General features: G+C 54.3%; 1 protein-coding gene across 13 annotated transcripts in view; it reads right to left on the bottom strand.

Moving 5' to 3' along the window:
* Nucleotides 1-1,085: 1,085 nt before the first annotated feature.
* The window catches only part of CLEC16A (C-type lectin domain containing 16A), a 222,268-nt gene continuing 203,311 nt past the window's right edge, over nt 1,086-20,042 (bottom strand). For 12 of the 13 annotated variants that reach the window (XM_023760228.1, XM_023760226.1, XM_023760229.1 and 9 more), the window contains 2 exons: nt 14,878-15,039; nt 1,086-4,371 (listed from right to left, as the gene is read on the bottom strand). In XM_023760228.1, coding sequence (XP_023615996.1) covers nt 4,016-4,371; nt 14,878-15,039 — 518 coding nt within the window. In that variant the 3' untranslated portion in view covers nt 1,086-4,015. Of the gene's footprint in view, nt 4,372-7,850; nt 7,975-14,877; nt 15,040-20,042 lie in introns of all 13 variants that reach the window. The other variant, XM_023760231.1, reaches the window with a different exon arrangement.

The following is a 20,042-nucleotide window of genomic DNA, read 5'->3' as shown; positions in this document are numbered from 1 at the left end:
CAGGCGCCAGCTCAGGGTCTCACCACCCAGGTCTGGGAGCGCATGGTTCTGACACCAATTCCACCTCACCTCCTTCTTCCTGCAAACAGCCCGGCACACGCGGCCCAGCAGCCCCTCACCCCTGGGGCTGTCTCCTCACAGCTGCTGCCCCGGCCCCGCTGCCCTGGGCCTGCCTTCCACCTTCTCCACGGTACCCTTCCAGGAAGATGTTTTCTACACTAAAGCCACCGGGACGCATGAGTGCCATGTCCCCGCCAGGCATGGCTGCTGCTGGGACGGGCAAGGCTGCAGCCAGACCGGCACAGCACTGGGTCCTGAGCCGGCCCCGGTGCAGAGCAGAATCCAACCTCAACCCAGGGACTCCAGCACCTTTGAGGCCCTGGGCTGGGAGGGGAAGGGAACCCTGCTGGGGGCAAGTGGGAGACCGAGCACCCAGGGCACCCTGTCCTCTGCAGCAGCCTCTACCTTCCGGAGGCATCGCTCAACCTGTGGTATGAGGTGAGTAGGTGGGTGGTGCCCCATTCACTTTGGAGACAATTCAGGGTGTACCTCAAGGCCCAGAAGGTCCGGCAAGGTTTAAGCTGGAGCGTCAGGAATTGCCGTGAGAACCCATTTCCAGAAAGTTCCAGAGCTCACGCTGGTGCATGTCCTGGCGCTGGCAGGAGCCCGCCCCAGCACGAACTTCCCGATGCCTGGCCCTGCTGCTTCCCCCGCCCAGCAGCACGTGGAAGCCACACGCAGAGGTTCCCTGCACCTGCCCGGGGAGGCAGGGCTGTTAACGGCCTTCCCACAGATGCACCACGTGAAGCGCGATGGCCCGCAGGTGAGGGACGCAGAGCATGGACCAGGCTCACTGCACCTGGCGGGGGTGGGGATGGGGGTAAGGGGAGCGGGGGGGAAGAGGTACTTTCTGGATGGACCCTGATGCACCTGCGTTTCCCCAGCTCTGGGCAGGAACAGCCCTGCCTCCCTTTAGGAACGGGAACACCGACAGCTGTGACAGACTGAGGGTCAGACAGCAGAGACCCTGCCCTTTGCCTGCGTGGCCGCCCTGCCACAGCACACGAAGCAGCCGTCACATTCTGGTAGCTCTTTCGCGTTTATTGCCAAGTAACAATTTACAAGGAAGTTCCAGTTTTCATTTCCACCCTGGTGTGCAGTGCTCACGCAGCATGAGTCACCCTGGTGAGCAGGTACTTCCCTGGAACGGCCCCTCAGCCCAGAAGCGTGAGGTTTCCCAACCCTGCTCCTCCTCGGGACAAACTTATTTACATATTTGCAGTTCGGAGGAACATTAGGAACCCTCACAGTTTATGCCCAGTGTCAACATGACTACACGAGATAGTTCTCACTTATTGCATCTAGAAAAGATGAGAATCAGTTCGCCCCGTGCCTTTCTAAACAGTGCACCTCGGGACCTTGGAGATCTCCCGTGTCTGTGAAGGGTGCGTTTCTTCGGTGCGTGGGTGGAAGCTGCCTCCTGCAGAGCACAGAGCAGGGCAGGCCTGGCAGAGGGGGAGGGGGGGAAGGCCTGCTGGGGCGGGAGGACCCTCCTGCCCACCCCTCCCTGGGATGGGGCATCTGCCCCACCTTCTCACTGTGGCTTTACTCCTCCCTGGGGAGCTCCTTGAACTCGCCCCACCTGGCCTTTGGGGAGAGGCGCCCTCACTCCCTCACGCCAGAAAGGACAATGCTTCGCCACAGCAACTTTCAAAGCTGAGGTTTGGGGGCTCATGTGGTCAACCCTGCCCCCAGCGTGGCCAACCCAACAGCTCAGTGTGGACTTGGGGAAGGTGAGACCAACCCCAGCCCCTCCTGCAGGAATGTGGAGGTGGGGCTGGCGGGCTGGCTGAGGCTGACATCAGAGATGAGTTTAAGGGCCCATGGGTCAGAGGGTCCCTCCTGCTCTGGGCTCTCCAAGAATTCCTTGCTTAACTGTCTCTGCCCCACCTGAGACCCAGGGCTCTGTGTGGACTGGCCAGCCTGGGAGTGCCCCGCTGTGAAGTTTGTGGGGTTCTCCACTGCTGTTAAGACGGCCAAGACCTGGTGAGATGAGACCTTCATCAGAGCCAAGACCCTGCCTGCCTCCTCTGGACCCCAGACCTGCCAGCACAAGGACATATGTCCTCCTCAGCATCAAGGTGTCGGGTGAAAGCAGTCCCCACCCACACACCTAAAGGTGAGCTACCGGCTGGCTGGGGGGATCTGCACCTTCACTCAACAGTCCATGGAGGCTACGTCCGGCTCCCCAAGCCTGGGCAGTGCTGCCACAGGCCCCTGGGTGTGCTGTCCCCCTGCCGAGACCTTCTCCGTCAATGCCGGAGGCCACGAAGCCACCAGGTACCACTGGATTCCGGACGGCAGGCGGTGGTCCCGGGGAGGGCCTGGCTCCACCTGGGAAGTCACTTGGCTTCAGTTCTGCTGCCCGAGTCATTGGAAAACCAGAAGTGCATGGCCCTGGGACGGGTTGTTTTACGTGCAAGCAGATCACGCAGGACCTGTGCTGGCTGCTGGAGAACGGGTACCACCGGCCCTCCTCCCCACGGACTGTCCTCCTCTCCTGTCCCACCTGGCTCTGCGGGTGGCTGTGGCTTGTTCCTCTTGCTGGGGCCCTGAACTTCAGCCTAAATGAGTCTTTTCTTTGTTGAAGATTGGTGGGCACAGCTGCCCGGAGGGCTTCTGACTGGCGCCACTCCTGTCCCCCGCAGGAACCGTCTCCTCCAGGCCCTGCTGTGGCGGCTGGATTGAGGGAGGCGGAGAGGTGGGTGGTGAGCAGGCGGAGCGTCTGGAGGCCACCCGGGTGGACACTGGCAGGCAAGCTGTGGAAGGTCTCAGCACGGCAGAGGGGGGAGGGTCGCTTGGCTGTGCCAAGCAGGAAGGAACCTTGGCTGCTTTACTGGATCCGGGGAGAACTGGCCCATGCACCCTGGGCCCACAGGGAGGGGGTTCATTTAACACACAAGCTGTGTCTTGGCGGTGGCAGGAGAGGAAGAGTGCACAGGGTCAAGCAGGCCATGCAGATGCTGCCGCCACGCCTTTGCTCTCATCACAGCTACTGGGGGCTTCACGGTCCCCAGTGGTTCTTTCTTAGGCAAACAGAGATGGGACAACTGCGGGGGATGCTGGGTAACTGTCCTGCTTGCTTTTGGGCCAGAGACCAGGAACGGGTGCTGAACCAGGAGCTGACTGCAGTTTCATGAAGAGACTTCAGGTAACGTGAGGCCCCTGGGCTGCTGGCAGGGAAACCCCCACCCTCTCTGCTCCCTGTGTACCTGAGAATACACGTATCTCCCTTATTTTGTTTAAAAAATATTCTAAACTTTCCAGGAAGGTACTTATCATCCCACAGGCCTGCAGAATTAGTGAGTAATAAAGAATCACTTAAGTAAATAAGAATCACTTAAGAAAAAGGAGAACGCCAGACTGAGAACTCTAAACCAAAACACTGGGAAGTTCAGGGGAAAACGAAAATGAAAACTTAACAGTAATCTTACACTTTTTACATGACATTACACCTTAGCATTGAGGATTTTTTTGGACTTTTCAACAAAATAGGTGCTTTTAAAATAAATGCTTTCCACCTGCTGCCAAAAGTGGAAATAAATACCCAAAGGAGATGTTGATCGAAGTTCGCTTTCCTGCAAATTTCTGCCTATGGTGACCTCGTCCGCTTCTTCCGTGCACACTGGGATGCACGGAGGAGCTGTGAGCTGGGCAGGGCCGGCTGATGGAGTGGTGGTGGTGGGTCCTGCCACCCAGGCTTGGGGGCACGCAGACCAGGAATCCAACCACTTCCCGAGGCGCCACCTCAGTCCTCTGGGTTTGCTAGGGTGTCTCCATGGGTCCCAGCTGCTCTCGAAGAAGTGGAAAGTGAAAGAGGAATTCAAATGGAGTGAAGGAGCACATGGGGGTGGTGAAGATGGTCACAGCGATGCTCTCAATGTGTCTTTGGAGTCAGTGGCCTGGGTCCCTGCCAGCGGAGCCACACCCACAGAGGGAGGCTGCGTGGCTCGGACTAGTGCTCAGTGGGGCCCGCTGGCTCTGGATGTGCAATCTCCTTGCCTGGGGTCACCGTGCTCTCGGCGGCTAGTGGGGGTGGCGGGGGGATGCCTGCGAGGGTATGGAGGCTGTGGGGATCCACAGGTGGGACGAGGGTCAGCGACTCCACGCTCAGTGCATCGGCCGTGTCCTCGCAGAGCAGGGAAATGGTGGGCTGCTGGGTCGGGGTGAGGCTGGGGGACAGGCTGACCGTCTCCATGTCCACGCTCTTTGCCAGGCTCTTGCAGGGCCTGGCATCTGCTTCCATTTCGCTGACGATCACCAACTGTTCGGGAAGGTTAGGCTGAGGCTGTTCCATAGTCACGGCGTCATCTGGGTGGGGGGAAACACAGGGACACTTAGCTCTGAGACTTCTGCTCTGCGGGCACCCTCTGCCCCGTCCTGAACAAAGGCCCAGGGGGATCTGGGTGGGAGATGGTGGTGTGGAGGGAACAGCTTGCTCCACTGCTCCTTCTGGGGGCACAGAAGCTGGTGAAACCAGTCTGACCTAGGCCTGGGGGAATCTGTCAGGGCCCAGGGCTACCCTCACTTGCGATGCAAAGGAAAAGTGAGGGGCTTGTGCAAAAATCCTGGGGTGGATTATGAAAGCCCAGTTCCTGGGTGCCCAGGGAAGGGCCCAGGGGGCTGTATGGATACACCAGGCCTGACCCACCTGCCTGATGATAAACACGCGTGGAGGGAGGAAATGGGCTTGGGGGTGCTTATCACTTCGTGCTATTTCCAGAGTCTAATTTGGTGACATTTACCAAAAAGGGAACTCACTGCTATATATATTAATAAAAAAGACAGAGGAGGGAATTCTACAGAACTTTTTAACTTGCAAAGCTGGGGCTGCTGTCTCCTGTTCCTTCTTGAGGTGCTGAGTTAGCACTCACAAAGGGACTGTGATCGCCCCGGCCATTCTGGTCCCCACAGGGAGAAACCAAGTCAGAAGGAAGGGGAGGCTCCGCCCCATACAGTTATTCTCAGAGCGGCAATTTCTTTTTTGGGTGCTTTTCAAAACCCTTGATTAGGTTACAGACAGATGGCCTCATTTGCTTTCCAATGACGGACCTGCCTGGACAGACACGCCGGTTGTGACTGGGGGGCATTGTGGAAAACATCTAGGATGTCACATGCCCGTAATCTGAAAGCATTGATAAGAAGGCTGTGGGCATCTCACTTGGAAAGCAAATCGCTATTTGTATGGACCATGGGGTTGAGGAGCCATCGGCTGGAGGTGCTGGCGACACGGTGTGGGCCATGAGTCTGGGTCTTGGGAATGGTGGTAGACATTCTTTTTGTCCAATGCGATTCTAGTTTTTTTTTTCTTATAAGTTAAGCCAAAACAAAATAGAATTTGCCAACAGTGAGCAACAGAATGGAAAAACCAAGAGCAAAATAAAACCAAAGGGCACACAGCATGGATAAAGGAGAGAGAGGATGAGGATCCCCATTGTGGAGAGAAAGTGCAAGCAACAGATTGAGCCCCCAAAGTGCATGGCAGGGTTGCTTCCCAGGAGACTCTCAGGCGAGATGAGCACTACAAGGTCCCAGTTAATTTCTTTATAGCCCCCCCCCCTTTTTTAAGTGAAATAAGGTCAGAGAAAACCACTGTGTGGGACTTTGGGCCTGTCCTCACCTCACTCCTGGAGGGTGGCACCGTGGGCATTAGTGGAAAAAGTGACTCAAGCAGGGTGACCTGAGACAGAATGGTGAACACCCCACACGCATTCTGGTTTCTCCGAATTTCTGTGACTTGGCTTCATTCAGTTAAGAACGGCTGTGGTGATGGGCTGACCCAGCACAACCTGCCTGTCATTCACCAGGAAGTGTGGCTGAGAGGGGGCTCACCTGCCCCGCGGCCGCACTCCGCTTCACACGAGTGGGTGCATGTCCGTGAGCCTTGTGCATGTGGGTACACATGCAAGTCGAGCTGCTGACAGGACAGTTGAGAAATGACTAATTCTCCAAATGGCACTTCTGTGCCATCTGGAGACAGAGCTGCAAAGCACTTCCTTCACATTTTTCTCAAAAAGTCTATGTAAGAGTTCCCTCTTTGCCCGTCCACATTTGCAGGCAGATATTCAAAAAAGCTGGCAGACCTCTCTCCCTGATCCCTGACGGGGTTTTTGGTGATGAGAAAAATCAAGGATGCGGGAAAGTTGCCATCAGATATGTTGGAAAACAAACAAACCGACAAAGAACACCCTATGCACAACACTGTCACTTCTTTAGGAAAAGAACCAACACTTAAAAAGAGATGGGGTTTTCCCTATAAAAATAGCCTGTTTTTTTTTTGTTGTTGTTGTTGTTTTTTTAAGATCTGAAACATGTCTTCATTACATTATTAAATTATTCAGGGCTCGCCTGAATAACCCAGAATAAACTCCTCCCCTCAGGATCCTTAACTTAACCACACTTTTTGCCCTATATGGTAATATTTACAAGTTCCAGGGATTAGAACATGGGTGTGTATTTTAGGGGCCACCATTCAATCTATATTGTGACCCTAACAAGAGATTTCAGTTCTTTGGAGCTACAGTTCCTCATCAGTAAGATGAAGACAATGGCCCTTCATTGTCATGGCTGTTTAAATATATTTTCCATGTAAAACATGCCTCCTCTTACCCGTCACCCACAGCACTGTCTTATTTTATTTATTCTTTCCTTATTATTATTGTTAAACTAAGAACTGCTTCTTAAATGTGACCTTCACACTTACCCACTGGGGAGGGGGCTTTGCAGGTTTCACCAGGGGAAAACAGCCCAGTGAGGACACATTTTCTGGTCAAGTGCTGAGCTGCAAAGGTTACTGCAGTTGGGGTTTATGAGGTCTAAGGCCACAAGTTGGGGCCTGGACCAGGAAGTGAGGGATTTGGAGGACACTCTGGCTTCCTGGCCAGGGGCAAGGGAGACGACGGGAGGCCGGAGTAGGAAATCCCGGATGTCCAGGCTTCCATGAGAGATGCTCGGCCTCCCCGTGGCTCTGCCCCCAAGCTGACCATCACGTCCCTGGCCGGCACCCTCAGAAGCTGTCTTTGGCTTTGGGGCAGGGGCTTGGCTGACCCTTGCTGAGTGAGTTGCAGTTTCCAGTAAAAACCTGGGTTTGATGTGCTCGTCTGGAATAGGTAGGCTGAGTGAGGTGGGGGAGAAAAGAGCAGCACAGCAAGAGGGCAAAGCTCAGAGGAAACAGCTTTTAAACACAAAAGAAGGCAGGAGGCTCCTGACTGGCAAGCGCAGCTGCCAAGTGGGAGGGCGCATGTGGGAAACCCTGAGGCAGCACCGAGGGAGAAGGCAGTGCTGGCACCCTCGCCGCTATCCAGAGCGTAATTGTAAGAGGGGGACGATGGAGTGAGAGCCATTGGTGTGTCTGTAACTTTAGGCCTTTGGCTGGAATGTGACGGAATCTATCGCTTAGCTTTGAGCAAGACCAGGATAAAAAGAAAAGAAAAGAAAAAGCTGACTTCTTGCTTGCTTATTGCAAAATCTACCACCCAACCCCGTGGCCTACACTGGGCTGTCCTGCGAAGGCGCGGGCCTGTGCTGAGCCTGGCCGGGCCTGCGCGGTGTTGCCCAGAAGGGCAGTGTTTCCAGGCTGCGGGGTCTGGCATGGAAGGGGAAAGAGCCAGGGGATTTGATCCTCAGGTGAGATGAGGCCACAAAGGGAGGGAGCTCTAGTCCAGGGAAAGTGAGGAAATGCCCACTCTGAGGGTGTTCTCAGGCCAAGACTTGGTGTCCTGGGAGCCCTGACTGCAAATGCGGCGGGTGAGGGGCGTCGTGGGCCGCGGAGGCTAACGGAGGAGACCTGCCTGCATGGACTGTGCCAGAGTTGCCGTGACAGCTGCCGTTCGAAGCACTAAACCCAGTGGCCGCCGTGACTGTCGGCCTCCGACAGGCTGAACACTCGCCGGCGTCCTTTCCTGCCACTCCTGACTAGAGGGAAACACAGCAACAGATCATTGAAAGCCTTTAACAACAGGACAGAAAGGTGACATGGAGAGGGGCACAGAGCAGAGACGAACACTGAGCATCGACGAGTGTGCAAGGGGCCAGGCAGTGCCCAGGGAATGCTGTGACAGCAGGGGCGTGGGGCGCAGCCCCCCATGCAAGTAAGACATCTCCCACTCTGTCCCTCCAGGACCAGGTGGTGTCGGGGCTCAATCGGGGTAAGGACAGCAAAGGTTGGGTCCTGTTGGAATGGAGAGAGTGGGGCCATCAGCATCATCGGGTCTTGGTGAGAGACCAGGGGCCTGTAGTTTCGATGCAAACCAGCAGGTAAGAGGTGAACCCTGCATCCGAGGGAGGCTCTGAGGAGGGAAGGCTGTGTGGTTGGAGGATCGGAGCCAAACCAGCTGGTGCAACAAGCAGATTTCTGACCCAACGATGAGGTGTCAGCACCCGAGAGCCGAGAGCGCAGCTCTGTGAGTTCTGGGAAGGCCTCGGGGCAAGGCGCTCTGAGACATCCTCCCCAGCCATGGGTGACACTCTCCAGGCGACGCTCTAGTGACGAACCTTTGAAAACCAAGACTGAACCATGACAGGAAGATCTGAGGCCTGGTGCCGGGAGGCCAGAGGGTTGGTTCTAACCGGCTGAAACAAAAATGTTAGGAGCATCTCACTGGGAAGGAAGGAACCGTCATCTGAGACAAACTCGGGATTACAGCAAAGCTTAAAATCAAGGCCACAGAACACAAGGCGAAGGTACCTAATGCCACTAACATATAAGCTTAAAAATGGTTAAAATAGTACATTTTAAGTTATTTATATTTTATCCCAATTTTTAAAAAATGCCGTGGAGAAAACTGGGGAGAAAAGACAATACCTTTGACTCAGGTTTCTGTCCTTAAAAGTCCTGCCCGACTGTGGTAACTGAGTTCAGTGACATGCAGGTCAGTCTTGGGCTGTCTGGCTCTAAGTTGGTCCAAATGGGACTATGTCCTGGGGTGAAGGTCGTATGTTCAAACAATCACCCTAGGGAGAGGTGAGGACGGGGAGGGAGGCCCCGCAGAGCAGTACCCTGCCCCTGTCAAGCTCCAGACAGGAACCAAATCGTCCTTCTTTCTGTAAACCTTGGGGAAGCGTCACAGTGGCCACAACTCATAATTCTGTGGCCCTTAAGAATGGACATCAGAAAGAGCAGGCTGGCCCAGCCGGTGTGGCTCAGTGGTTGAGCATAGACCTAGGAACCAGGAGGTCATGGTTCAATTCCTGGTCAGGGCACATGCCTGGGTTGCCGGCTCGATCCCCAGTGGGGCGTGTGCAGAGGCAGCCAATCAATGATTCTCTCTCATCATTAATGTTCCTATCTCTCTCTCCATCTCTCTTCCTCTCTGATATAAATAAAAAAATACATATTTTTAAAAAAGAAAAGAGCAGGTTGGCCTTAACTCTAACTTAATTTTTTTAAACAAACGATTTTCCTTCCTCTTCAAAGTAGCTTACCCAGAACACGTGTGAAAGATTCTGTGTGCATTTGTGTGTATGTGTGTACATGTGTAGTGTAACTATCATCATATGTATGTACAGGCGTAACTCAGCAAATATTTCTTTTTTAAAAATATATATTTTTATTGATTTCAGAAAGGAAGGGAGAGGGAGAGAGAGATAGAAACATCATTGATGAGAGAATCATTGATTGGCTGCCTCCTGCACACCCCCCACTGGGGATCAAGCCGGCAACCCAGACATGTGCCCCAACCAGGAATCAAACGGTGACTTCCTGGTTCATAGGTCGATGCTCAACCACTGAGCCATGCCGCCAGGCTCAGCAAATATTTCTAAAGAATTCCTACTGGTCTTACATTTGGTTCCAAAATTGGGTCTATTTTCTCTTTCCCGCCATAGGTTCTCTGCAATTTCAGCTTCTCAAAACCATAAATGTTTAAGGAAAAAATGTGCTGACTCCAACCCTGTAATTTTCTCACTGGGGAAGGAGCTGAGGCCTATTAGGCCAGCTCTTGGGGACGAGTGGGCGACAAGAGGCCGGGTTCCTGGACGCTCCCCTGTGCAGGGCGCCAGCTCTCCCCAGAAAGACTTGAAGATCTCAAAGCACTTTAAAAGACAGTGGAACAGGTCAACTCCTGTATCGGGTGGTAAAACCAGACAGGAAAGTCCCATCTGCACACCTTTTTTTTTCCTCCCCCTGCACACCTTTAACAGGCACATAACTGAAGGTGAAAATAAAATCCCTCGCCCCAACTCTTTCTGGTTGGTTACTTTGGTTACCAGGGAATTCAGCTTTGATTGTGCCTTGGGTCTGGAGTATGTCTTGGCCCTGATTTGAGAGTCAGTACTTGCTAAAGAGCCACTCACACCCACCCAGTGTCTGGTGTGCAATGGCGAATCAGAAGCTGGTGCTTCCAGAACAGTGGGCACCTCTGGGCAACTGGCAACCGGTGACCCCTCTGGGTGGGGTCCCTTCCCCTTGGGAGGAGCCCTGTGCAGTGCTGGGCCACAGGCTTCAGCCCTGACGGGCATGGAGACTGTTTCTCAAAACCAGGCCGCCCCAGTCTGTGTTTAGGAGGGCAGAATTTACAGGTAGACCCCAGGGAGACGGGGAAGGAATTAACCTGTCTCCTGCCAGATTCTGGGCTCTTTTTGTGTGAGACCCACGGCCCGCTTCCTCATGGAGCCCTGGCCTGGTGAACCCCTCACCCTTTGGCTTTCAGCTCCAGGGCGGCCTCCTCCAGGAGCCTCCGGCCCTCCTGCAGCTGCTCAGCTGTCTGAGCTCCCTGCACGTTTCCTTTGTCGTAGTTTGTAACTGGACAGTTATCTGTGTGGTCGTCTGATGGACCATGGGCTCCCCGGCTAGCCTGTGCATGCCACCCTTTATTATCCTGTATCCCTAGTGCCTGCATGTGGGAGGGACTCAACAAATCTGTTTGTTTAGAGAAAGTTAATACAGTGGAGGTGAGGTACCAAGGCTGAGGCAGAAAAGATGCAGAAGAATAAGCCACTAAGAGGCTGAGGGGCAGGGTAGGGTGGCCTGTAGAGGGCCCTACTGTCGTCAGGGTTGACAGCCACAGAACTTGAGTGCTGGTACTGAAGGCCCCGGGGAAGCTGAGAAAATCTGCATTTGGGATAAACCTGTTCTCTTTCAAACTCAGACAGGAAATTTAAGGTCCTCTGGCCTGGACACAGGGCAGAGGCAGAAACACAACTGGGTATCAGAATGGTTTCATGCCCTTGTTTAAGGACGAAGCCATTTGGGCTGACAGAGACGTGGCTGTCTGGGCTCCACTTTGCTGCTGATTTTGGGGGATAACCAGGCTTTCCCCAACAGGGGTCGCATAGCCCAGCCTCTGCTGACTGGGGTGCAGTTTCCTGGGTCTCTGTGGACGGGCTGCGGCTTTTCATTTGGGCTCTGTGCATACTGGAAAGAGAGCTGTGTGCACCTCATGGGCTGTCCCCAACCAGGACCCAAACCTGGGTCTGGAGTCTCTGCAACACCCTTGGAGGTACCCGAGACCGACCGAGGAACCCCTGATTCTGCTGGGCTGTGTCAGAAGGTAGAGCATGAGTTGGGAGTTGCCAAGGCGAGGGCTCCCCCTTACTAGCAGCAGCGTCTTGACCAAGCTGCATGGCCTTTCTGAGCCCCCGTGTTTTCAACTGTACAATGGGAGGCGGGATTCGATGCGGAGGTGTCTGTGAAGCACTTCTGAGCAAGTGCCTGCTGCATGGGGCTGCTGTGGACACCATGCAGCAGCGTATACAGAGAAGGCTGGGTGGTAGGTGCCGCGCCATGTCGGCGGCTCAGATGGTGTGAGGCTCACCCCTGGCTTTATGGGTCTCCTTGTACAACTCCAGGTTTCAAAACCACGGAGCAGAGACATGGAAAGCTGGGCCTGTCTCGTCCCCTGGTGGCCGGCATCTCTCGTGTGCTTCCCCAACCAAACACCTGACTGAGCAAGGCATGGCTCCAGGAGCAGAGGAGCCACTGGAGTTGCTGATTCGGCTGCAGGGGACCTGGCCGCTGCTCTCCACACTGGGGACTTCCTGGACTCGGGGGCTCTGGAAACAGGGCTAGGAATGCTTCTGATTCAGCACTGTGCCCTCAAAAGCCACTTTGAGGACTAGTGGCCTCTTGGCTGGGCTGCGGGGAGGCCCTGGCCCACCCCCGCCCGCTGGCCCTCGAAGGATGCGGCCTCTGCTAGACTGTGGCCAGGCCCTGTGGGTGGAGAGTCTGCTGAGCAGGCAACACAGGCCTGGCCTTTCCAAATCAGACGCCTGAACACTGGCCGCCATTCCAGGGTGACGCCAAACCAGGAAACTGGCCAAAGGGCACCCGCCCCACTAGAACCTTCTCCCCTCTTCCGTCCTTGGCTCCCCACCCAGCACGGCTCAGTAAGACATGGCTTGGGAAGGTACCAGGCAGATGTAGGGACCCTCCGGGCAGACCTGGCCCTGTAGGGACATGGGAACCCAGGTGCTGTCTCCTGGATGGACCTGGGAGGCGGTGGGCTGGCCTGGAAGTTGGCATTGCGAGGCAAGGGAATGATGGTCCTCCCGAGACCTGCCACCCTGGGACAGAGCTGATGCCTGTGGCCGGGTAGCTGTGATGGGCAGTTGCTCGAGCGCTCTGACGCTCTCTCTTTCCAGGGATCAACAGGTGGGTCCTGGGTTGAGAGTGAAGCACAAGCTGCCCAGTGGGCCGGCCCCTCACCAGGAGGGGAGCTATTTCAGTGTCTGCAGAGATGCGGACGGGCAGGCTGGCCTCAGGCTTTCACCGTCAGGCAGCATAACAAATGGGGGCTCGCATGCTGGCCCCGCAGGCCTGCCGAGGATGCCCCCAACGGGAGCGGACACCCAGAAGGGTCTGGCCATCAGTTATCGACTGGAACTGCCTCGCTACCCGACAGCCAGGCTAATAGCCCCTGCATTTCTGAGACAAAAAGACAAGTTGTTGGCACCGTGCAGGGGATGGTGGGGGTAGGGATGGAGGGGCTGAGGGAGACCAAGGAAAACGAAGGTGTGCACCGTGAACCTGAGCCTCGGGGGGAAGGTGCTGAGCCGAAGCCCCAGGGCCTTTCAGGGGAACATCTGCATACATGGCCCGATTTTGATAGTGTGGCTCTTTGCTGGTTTCGGTTTTAGGCAGAGAAGTGTACGGCTCATTTGTTGGCTTAACTGTGGGCTGTGCCTCCTTAAAAATGGAAGAGAGGTGTAGCTACCGACACCAGGATGAGACCTTTCATGCCAAATGTAATGTTAGGCATCATGTGTTTGGGTGCACACAACACGGACAGAAACGTGCACAGGCAGGCAGCACATGGGTGCAACACAAGCACACAGACGCACAACCCTGCACTTCGGCCCCAGAGCCAGCACGAGACCAGGCTTCAGAGGGGCTGAGGGGGCTCTTGGCTTCTGGAGGAAGCTCTGTCTGAATTTCCCTGCTACGAGCCTGGGAATGGCAGCGGCAACTGCTCGGATGTGCAGCCAATCTTAAACGGGCTCAGAAACAGCTCAGAGAGGGCTGTCATCTCCCCAGCTGGGGCACAGAGAGGGGCAGGTGCCGAGCGGAAGAGGGTCTGAGTGAGGTGGCTTGAGGGTGACCTTGCTGCCTGGGCCTCATGAATTTTTTTTTAAATATATTTTTTTATTGAATTCAGAGAGGAAGGGAGAGGGAGAGAGATAGAAACATCAATGACGAGAGAGAATCATTGATCAGCTGCCTCTGCACACCCCACAATGGGGATCAAGCCTGCAACCTGCACATGTGTCCTGACTGGGAATCAAACCGTGACCTCCTGGTTCATAGGTTGATGCCTAACCACTGGACCACACCGGCTGGACATAGGCCTCATGAATATTAATGAGATGGAGGTAATGGGTGCTTGTGGGAGGAGGGTAGAGGTACAGGTGTTCCTGAGCCACAGGCACAAAGGCCACGCTGGCTTAACCCTTTGCTAGGGACTGCAAAAGCTAAACAGTCCAGAGAGAGGTGTGGGCACCCAAGGAGACCTCTGCCCCTGGAGGGGAGGGAACAGTGGCTCATGCCCTGCACATCGCTTTGTCATGACCCATCAATCTACAGTTTAACAAGAGTTACGTGAGGGGCTCCTGAAGTAGGATGGTGAGGGCTCCAGAAGGGACCATGCAGGAACAGGCAAGGACACCGAGAGTCCCCAAACGGGGTGTGGAGCACACACACTCTCAAGGCCATCGCTGCCACCCCAGCTCGAGCCCAGTCCTCTGGCTGCATTTTGAGGCCATACTGTTTAGGAAACAAGCCTGGGTTCGTACACAGTGCAGGGAGGCGCTCATGTGTGAGGGCTCAGGGCAGCTGAAAACATGGGCTGGGGGGACACCCACTCACATGTCCCTTCCTGGGCTCCCTGCTCATGAGGTCTGTCTGCGACACTTGTGTAAGTTACAGGAGGCGAGATATGACTAGCACATCCTGACTGATTCTCAAATGGGCAGCAGGTGCACCCATGGTCTCAGATGACTGCACTACACCAAACATTTAAAGAGGAAACAGGTATGTTATAAAGGAAAAACAATTAGTAGGGACGTGGTTCTTTTGCCAGCCCTCCTGTGACACCTACGACTTTGGAAGTGATGAGGGTAGATTTAGGCTTGGCCTGCCTCTGGTCCTCCCCCTGCAGCTCTGTGGTCAGGGACGGCCTTTCAGTGGACCAGCCTGCAAAGGGAGTACTTCCTACCCTGCAGGGAGTGACCTCAGCCAGCCTGGGGGCAGCGCTGTTAGAGAACACGGAACCCTAAGTGACAGTGTCCCAAACAAGGTGGCGAGGAGCTGGGTATCAGTGGTCTTGGCGTCGAGGAATCACAGGCTCCCCAAACACCCCCCCCACTGTGTCACTGGGCCAATACCTGATGGGCTCTGGGCAACAGAGGAGGTGGACGAGGAGCTGGCACCTCCTGAGTCACAGTGGCTGGTGCTCCCGCTGCCGCTGGGGCTCCCGCTGGCAGATGGCGAGGGCGACGACAGGGATGGTGAGCTGTGCTGGTTTATGCACTGGGCCACGGCAAAGCCTGCAAGACAAGTGGAGGGTGACGTGACCAAGCGGGAGGAAACCAGCCGGCCTGGGGGGGGGGGTCCCAACTGTGTGTGGGACCCTCTAGGGCAGTGGTTCTCAACCTTCTGGCCCTTTAAATACAGTTCCTCATGTTGTGACCCAACCATAAAATTATTTTCGTTGCTACTTCATAACTGTAATGTTGCTACTGTTATGAATCGTAATGTAAATATTTGATATGCAGGATGGTCTTAGGCGACCCCTGTGAAAGGGTTGTTCAACTGCCAAAGGGGTCGCGACCCACAGGTTGAGAACCGCTGCTCTAGGGCAAGCCCCCACCTCAAAGGTGGGGCGGGGCCTTCGTGTAAAGGCCACGCTAACCAACTCAAACCCAGCTCCTTGAAGGTCCAGGTCAGCTCCCCAGCTAGAGCAGGGTTGTGAGCTGTAACTTGGAGGGCTTGACCTGGTTCAGCAACATGTGTGCTGTGCCCTTGAAGGGACATGCAGCCAGAGAACTTCAGCGGCATCCTGGAGAAGGTCACACAGGGATGTGGGCCTTTGCTAATGCGCCATGCTATCAAAGGCAGGGTACCAGGCCCAAACTCTGAAGCCACACTGGATGGGAGGAGAGAGCCCCCAACATGCCCTGGCGGGTCTGGTGGATTCAGTGTGGGAGATATGAAAGCCCTGGTGACAAGCCACCAATTACAATCATGCACCGAAAAAGGACGTTTTAGTCAACGATGGTGGTCCCATAAGAGTATAAGGAGCGCCCAGCCGGTGTGGCTCGGTGGTTGAGCGTCGACCTATGAACCAGGAGATGATGGTTTGATTCCCGGTCAGGGCACATTCCTGGGTTGCGGGCTTCATTCCCAGGGTGGGGCGTGCAGGAGGCAGTGGATCAATGATTCTCTCTCATCATTGATGTTTCTATCTCTCTTTCCCTTCCTCCCTGAAATATATATATATACCTATATATATATATATATATATATATATATATATATATGAAGAGTATAAGGAGCTGAGAAATTCCTGTCACCTACCGACATCATAGCCATCATAGTGCAATGCGTTCATTATGCGCGATTTGCGACGACCCTGGTGTAAACAAGCCTACTGGGCTGCCAGCCGTGTAAACTACGTACAGTACATGACTCGTATTGATAACAGACAACTATGCTACTGGTTGATGGATTTACTATACTTTTTATCCTTAGAGAGTAGTCTTTCTACTTGTAAGAAGTCTGCAGTAGCCGTGTTGACCTTGCCTCTTGACTGCATCCTCTTCTCATGCTCGATGGAATTTCCTGCTGTTTTGTGCAGTAACAAGCTGTACGGGCTTGCAGCCTGGGCGCCACAGGCAGTACCCGACAGCCCAGGTGTGTAGCATGTGCACTCTAGGTGCTCGTCCAGTGATGAAACTGCCTAATGACACATTTCCCAGAACAGACCCATTGTTAGGTGGCGTGTGACTGTACAGTTCACACGGCCCTCAGCAACTCTGGGTTCGGCGATGGGATGACCCATTTCTAGGGCCTGGGGCCTTCCCAGAACAGGGAAGTAGATGAGCCCCATGTTTTGGAGTCTGGGAAAATCCTGCTTCACCACTCAGAAGCCCCAGAACATGTGCCCAGTGTTCCTTCCCAACTGCTAGCTGGGGTGTCTCGCCAACTTCCCATCACCCCGCTGTGGGGAGTGCAATGAGAGAGGTCATCAAACTCCTGCAGGGGCGTGGCGAGTGGCGAGCACAGCGTGCACTTTACGACGAAGGGGGCCCCTTTGCATGAGCCTATCAGGAGCCCCTCCTCCAGGGGATATGTGCTTTTTGTCCTTTATACAGCCTGCTTTTCTAAAGGGCCATAGCTTCTGATTTTATCCACGAAATCCACGAACGCTCCCATGGAGCAAAGGCCTCCTCAGTGGTCCCAGGCGCCTGGACAGCCCTGCTGGTTCCTGCTTAGCCCTGGGAGCTGGACAGGAACACACACAGGTGACTGTGGGCCCCACTGCTTTCCTCAGTGATTCAGAAGCGGCACTGAGTCAGGGAGGGGAGGGGAGGGGCAAGCCCTCCTTCCAGCTGAGAGTGGGATCTGGTCCTCCTGGCCGGTCACATCAAACCTCTCCTTCGCTCCCTGGGTGCACTCACCCGGGCCAGCCCTAGACCTCACTCACTCACCTGCACTGCCTGAGCCTCACATCATCTAGCTCCTGCGGACACTTCTTCCAGAAGGTTCTCCAGGCCCTGACCTCGTCTTTCTCAGAACTCAGGAAGGTAGCAGGGTACTGAGCAGGGGTCAACGAACTACGGCCCGGTGACTGGTAAGTAAAGTTTTATTGGCACAGCCATAATCCTTTGCTTACATATTGTCTGTGGCTGCTTTTGAGCTATATCAGCGGTGCTAAATAGTTGCCATAGAAACTACATGGCCTGAAATATTTTACTCTCTGGCCCTCAACCGAGTCTGGTAGAGGATGGAGCAGGATCTCTGGCAGCAGGGAAGCTGGGGTTCTATTCCTGATCTATTCCTATTACCAGTGATGGGGCCTGCACTTCCCTGAGCCTCCCTTCACCCACCAATGGGTGGACACAGGGCCTGTGGGGGTGGTGTGTGCAAGGGGACCTGCTGCTCTATCCCCTATTAGGACTTAATGGGATCCCATGGAGGGGCTATTTTGTACTAATGTTTGTGTGAAGTTATTTTTGACTAAGGATCAGGTCCTTAAAAGCCATACATCTGTTTATATCCCCAGTCCTCCTGGTTTGGGGCGATGTAATGGCAGGCAGATGTGAGCCTGGTGAGAGCGTGGTAGGTAAATCACCGCACCCTCTTCTGTGGAGGACGATACTCCCACCCCACCTATGGGCAGAGGCCTGCCTGCCTGAAGAGCGGGGTTACCATGCTGGAGTTCTCAGGAAAGGCACTGAGTGGTATTCTGAGTGTGTAGTGATGGGGGCCTCAGATGAACTATGACAAACCTAGAAACAGATCCAAACACCAGCCAGGAAGATCCCCTGGGGCAATCAGCCACAGCCCCGCAGGACCAGCTTTAGAGCTGCTTACTTCTTAAACCCCCAAGTTCACAAGCTGCTTCCTTGCCTCAAAAATGAATTGCCCCTCAACAAATCAAAATGTCAAGATGGCTTTTCCTGAGTGGCGAATTTGTCCAGAACTGTGAGTAGAGGGGCCTGCGAGTGAGGAAACAGAGTTAGGACTAAGCCTTTCACCCTCTGACAACGCCTCCGCCCAAATGGATGAATGATGAGGCGGTCACCAGGTGACACTCACCCCTTCTCTCCCAAGCTCTTTAAAGCCCTGGTTTATTGCCATAAGACATCTCGGATAGAGCCTGGGGGTGGGGGGTGGGGGTGGGGAGCAGGCAAGATGCTGAAGCTGCAGTCAGATTACTAAAGTTCCTTCATTTTAAGAATGACTGGGGGTCAAGTCATACACTGGCAATAAACACTGCACATCTGTTATATGTGCTGAGAGTTAAAAAGAAAAAAAAATCACTGACCTCTGATACTACCCATTTGCAGGGTCTAGCTGGGCAGAGGCGACTGAGCGCATCTCTCCCTCATCTGCTACTGCTGAAAGCCCACCTCCCCTTCGTTCCTCACCTTTTTGCTCTCTTCCTCCCTCCCCCATGGCACTGGGAACCCAGAAAGGCTTGATAATGTGCTTTTATTTCTGGATGCCCAGACTCCCCCTGCTATTTCAAGGGGCTCCTTCCCAAATTGAGGTATTAACCACTTTTTTGTTGTTACTCCTCACCAGAGGATATTAAAATATATATGATTTCAGAGAGAAAGAGAGAGATAGAAACATCAATGATGAGAGAGACTCACTGATAGGCTGCCTCCTGTATGCCCCACACTGGGGATTAAGCCCACATCCTGGGCATGTGCCCTGACCAGGAATCAAACTGTGACCTCATGGTTCATAGGTCAACCCTCAACCACTGAGCCACGCCAACTGGGCCTGAGAATATTTTTCCATTGATTTTTAGAAAGAGTGGAAGGGAGGGGAGGAGGGAGGGAGAGAGAAAAAGAGAGGAAGAGAGAGAGAGAGAGAGAGAGAGAGAGAGAGAGAGAGAGAGAGAGAAAGAAAGAAAAATGGATATGAGAGAAACACATTAATTGGTTGCTTCCCGCACGTACCCCACAGGGACTGGGATCGAACCTGCAACCCAGCTACATTCCCTTGACTAGGAATGGAATCCGAGATCCTTTGGTATGTGGGCCGACGTTCTAATCACTGACCCACTCTGGGCAGGGCTGGGGTCCACCACTCTGAGTCAGTTTGACATGCCAGAGGGTCAGAAAGGCCCTGGAGAAGGCCTGTGACCTCAGAGGCATGCCCTGTACCTGCTTCATCCGGGCAAGGCAGCTCTTGCTGACCTGGCTTTGGCGCAGGAGGCCAGGGGCTTTCTGGCCGTGAATCAAAGACATCACCTGGTACTTGCACACACTCAGACAAGCCAGAGGTCATAGGACAAGGGCACAGGCAAACAGGCCTTCCTGAAATCTCCAGCAGATAAAATTCTTGGCTCTTCCAGAGTATGTCTCAAGAACAGCCTGTGAAATGTGTATCAAAGGCCGTGAGGATTTTCACACCATCTGACCGATTCCATATCTAGAAATCTGTGCTGTGGAAGGGATCCACATAGAGAACTACGTGGATGTGCAAAGCACTGGTGTGTGTGGCAGAACTGGAGACAACTGGAGTATCCAACAGCCAGGGAAAGGCCAAGTAAATGCTAACACATCTAGATGATGCATTTGGGAGGGGACATAGCTGCCTGGAAGCTGGACAGGCTCGAGCTCCCAGGTCCCTAACACACCCCTGGGATCTGTTCTGGCTTCCAGAGATCTCTCCCCAGCCTCACTAAAAACCTCCCCTAAGCCAGGTCAGGCACGATGCTCCAGAAGCAGGAGGACCTGTGCCAATGGAGCCCCCCCCCACCCCCACTTTCCAGGAGCCCGGGTTTCCCAGGGGTGGGCCAGGTCTTCCTGCT

This window comes from Myotis lucifugus, unplaced genomic scaffold, assembly GCF_000147115.1.
Source record: "Myotis lucifugus unplaced genomic scaffold, Myoluc2.0 scaffold_176, whole genome shotgun sequence".
NCBI lineage: Eukaryota > Metazoa > Chordata > Mammalia > Chiroptera > Vespertilionidae > Myotis > Myotis lucifugus.
The sequence above is the reverse complement of the archived record's forward strand: the minus strand, read 5'-3'. Positions and strand labels throughout refer to the sequence as shown.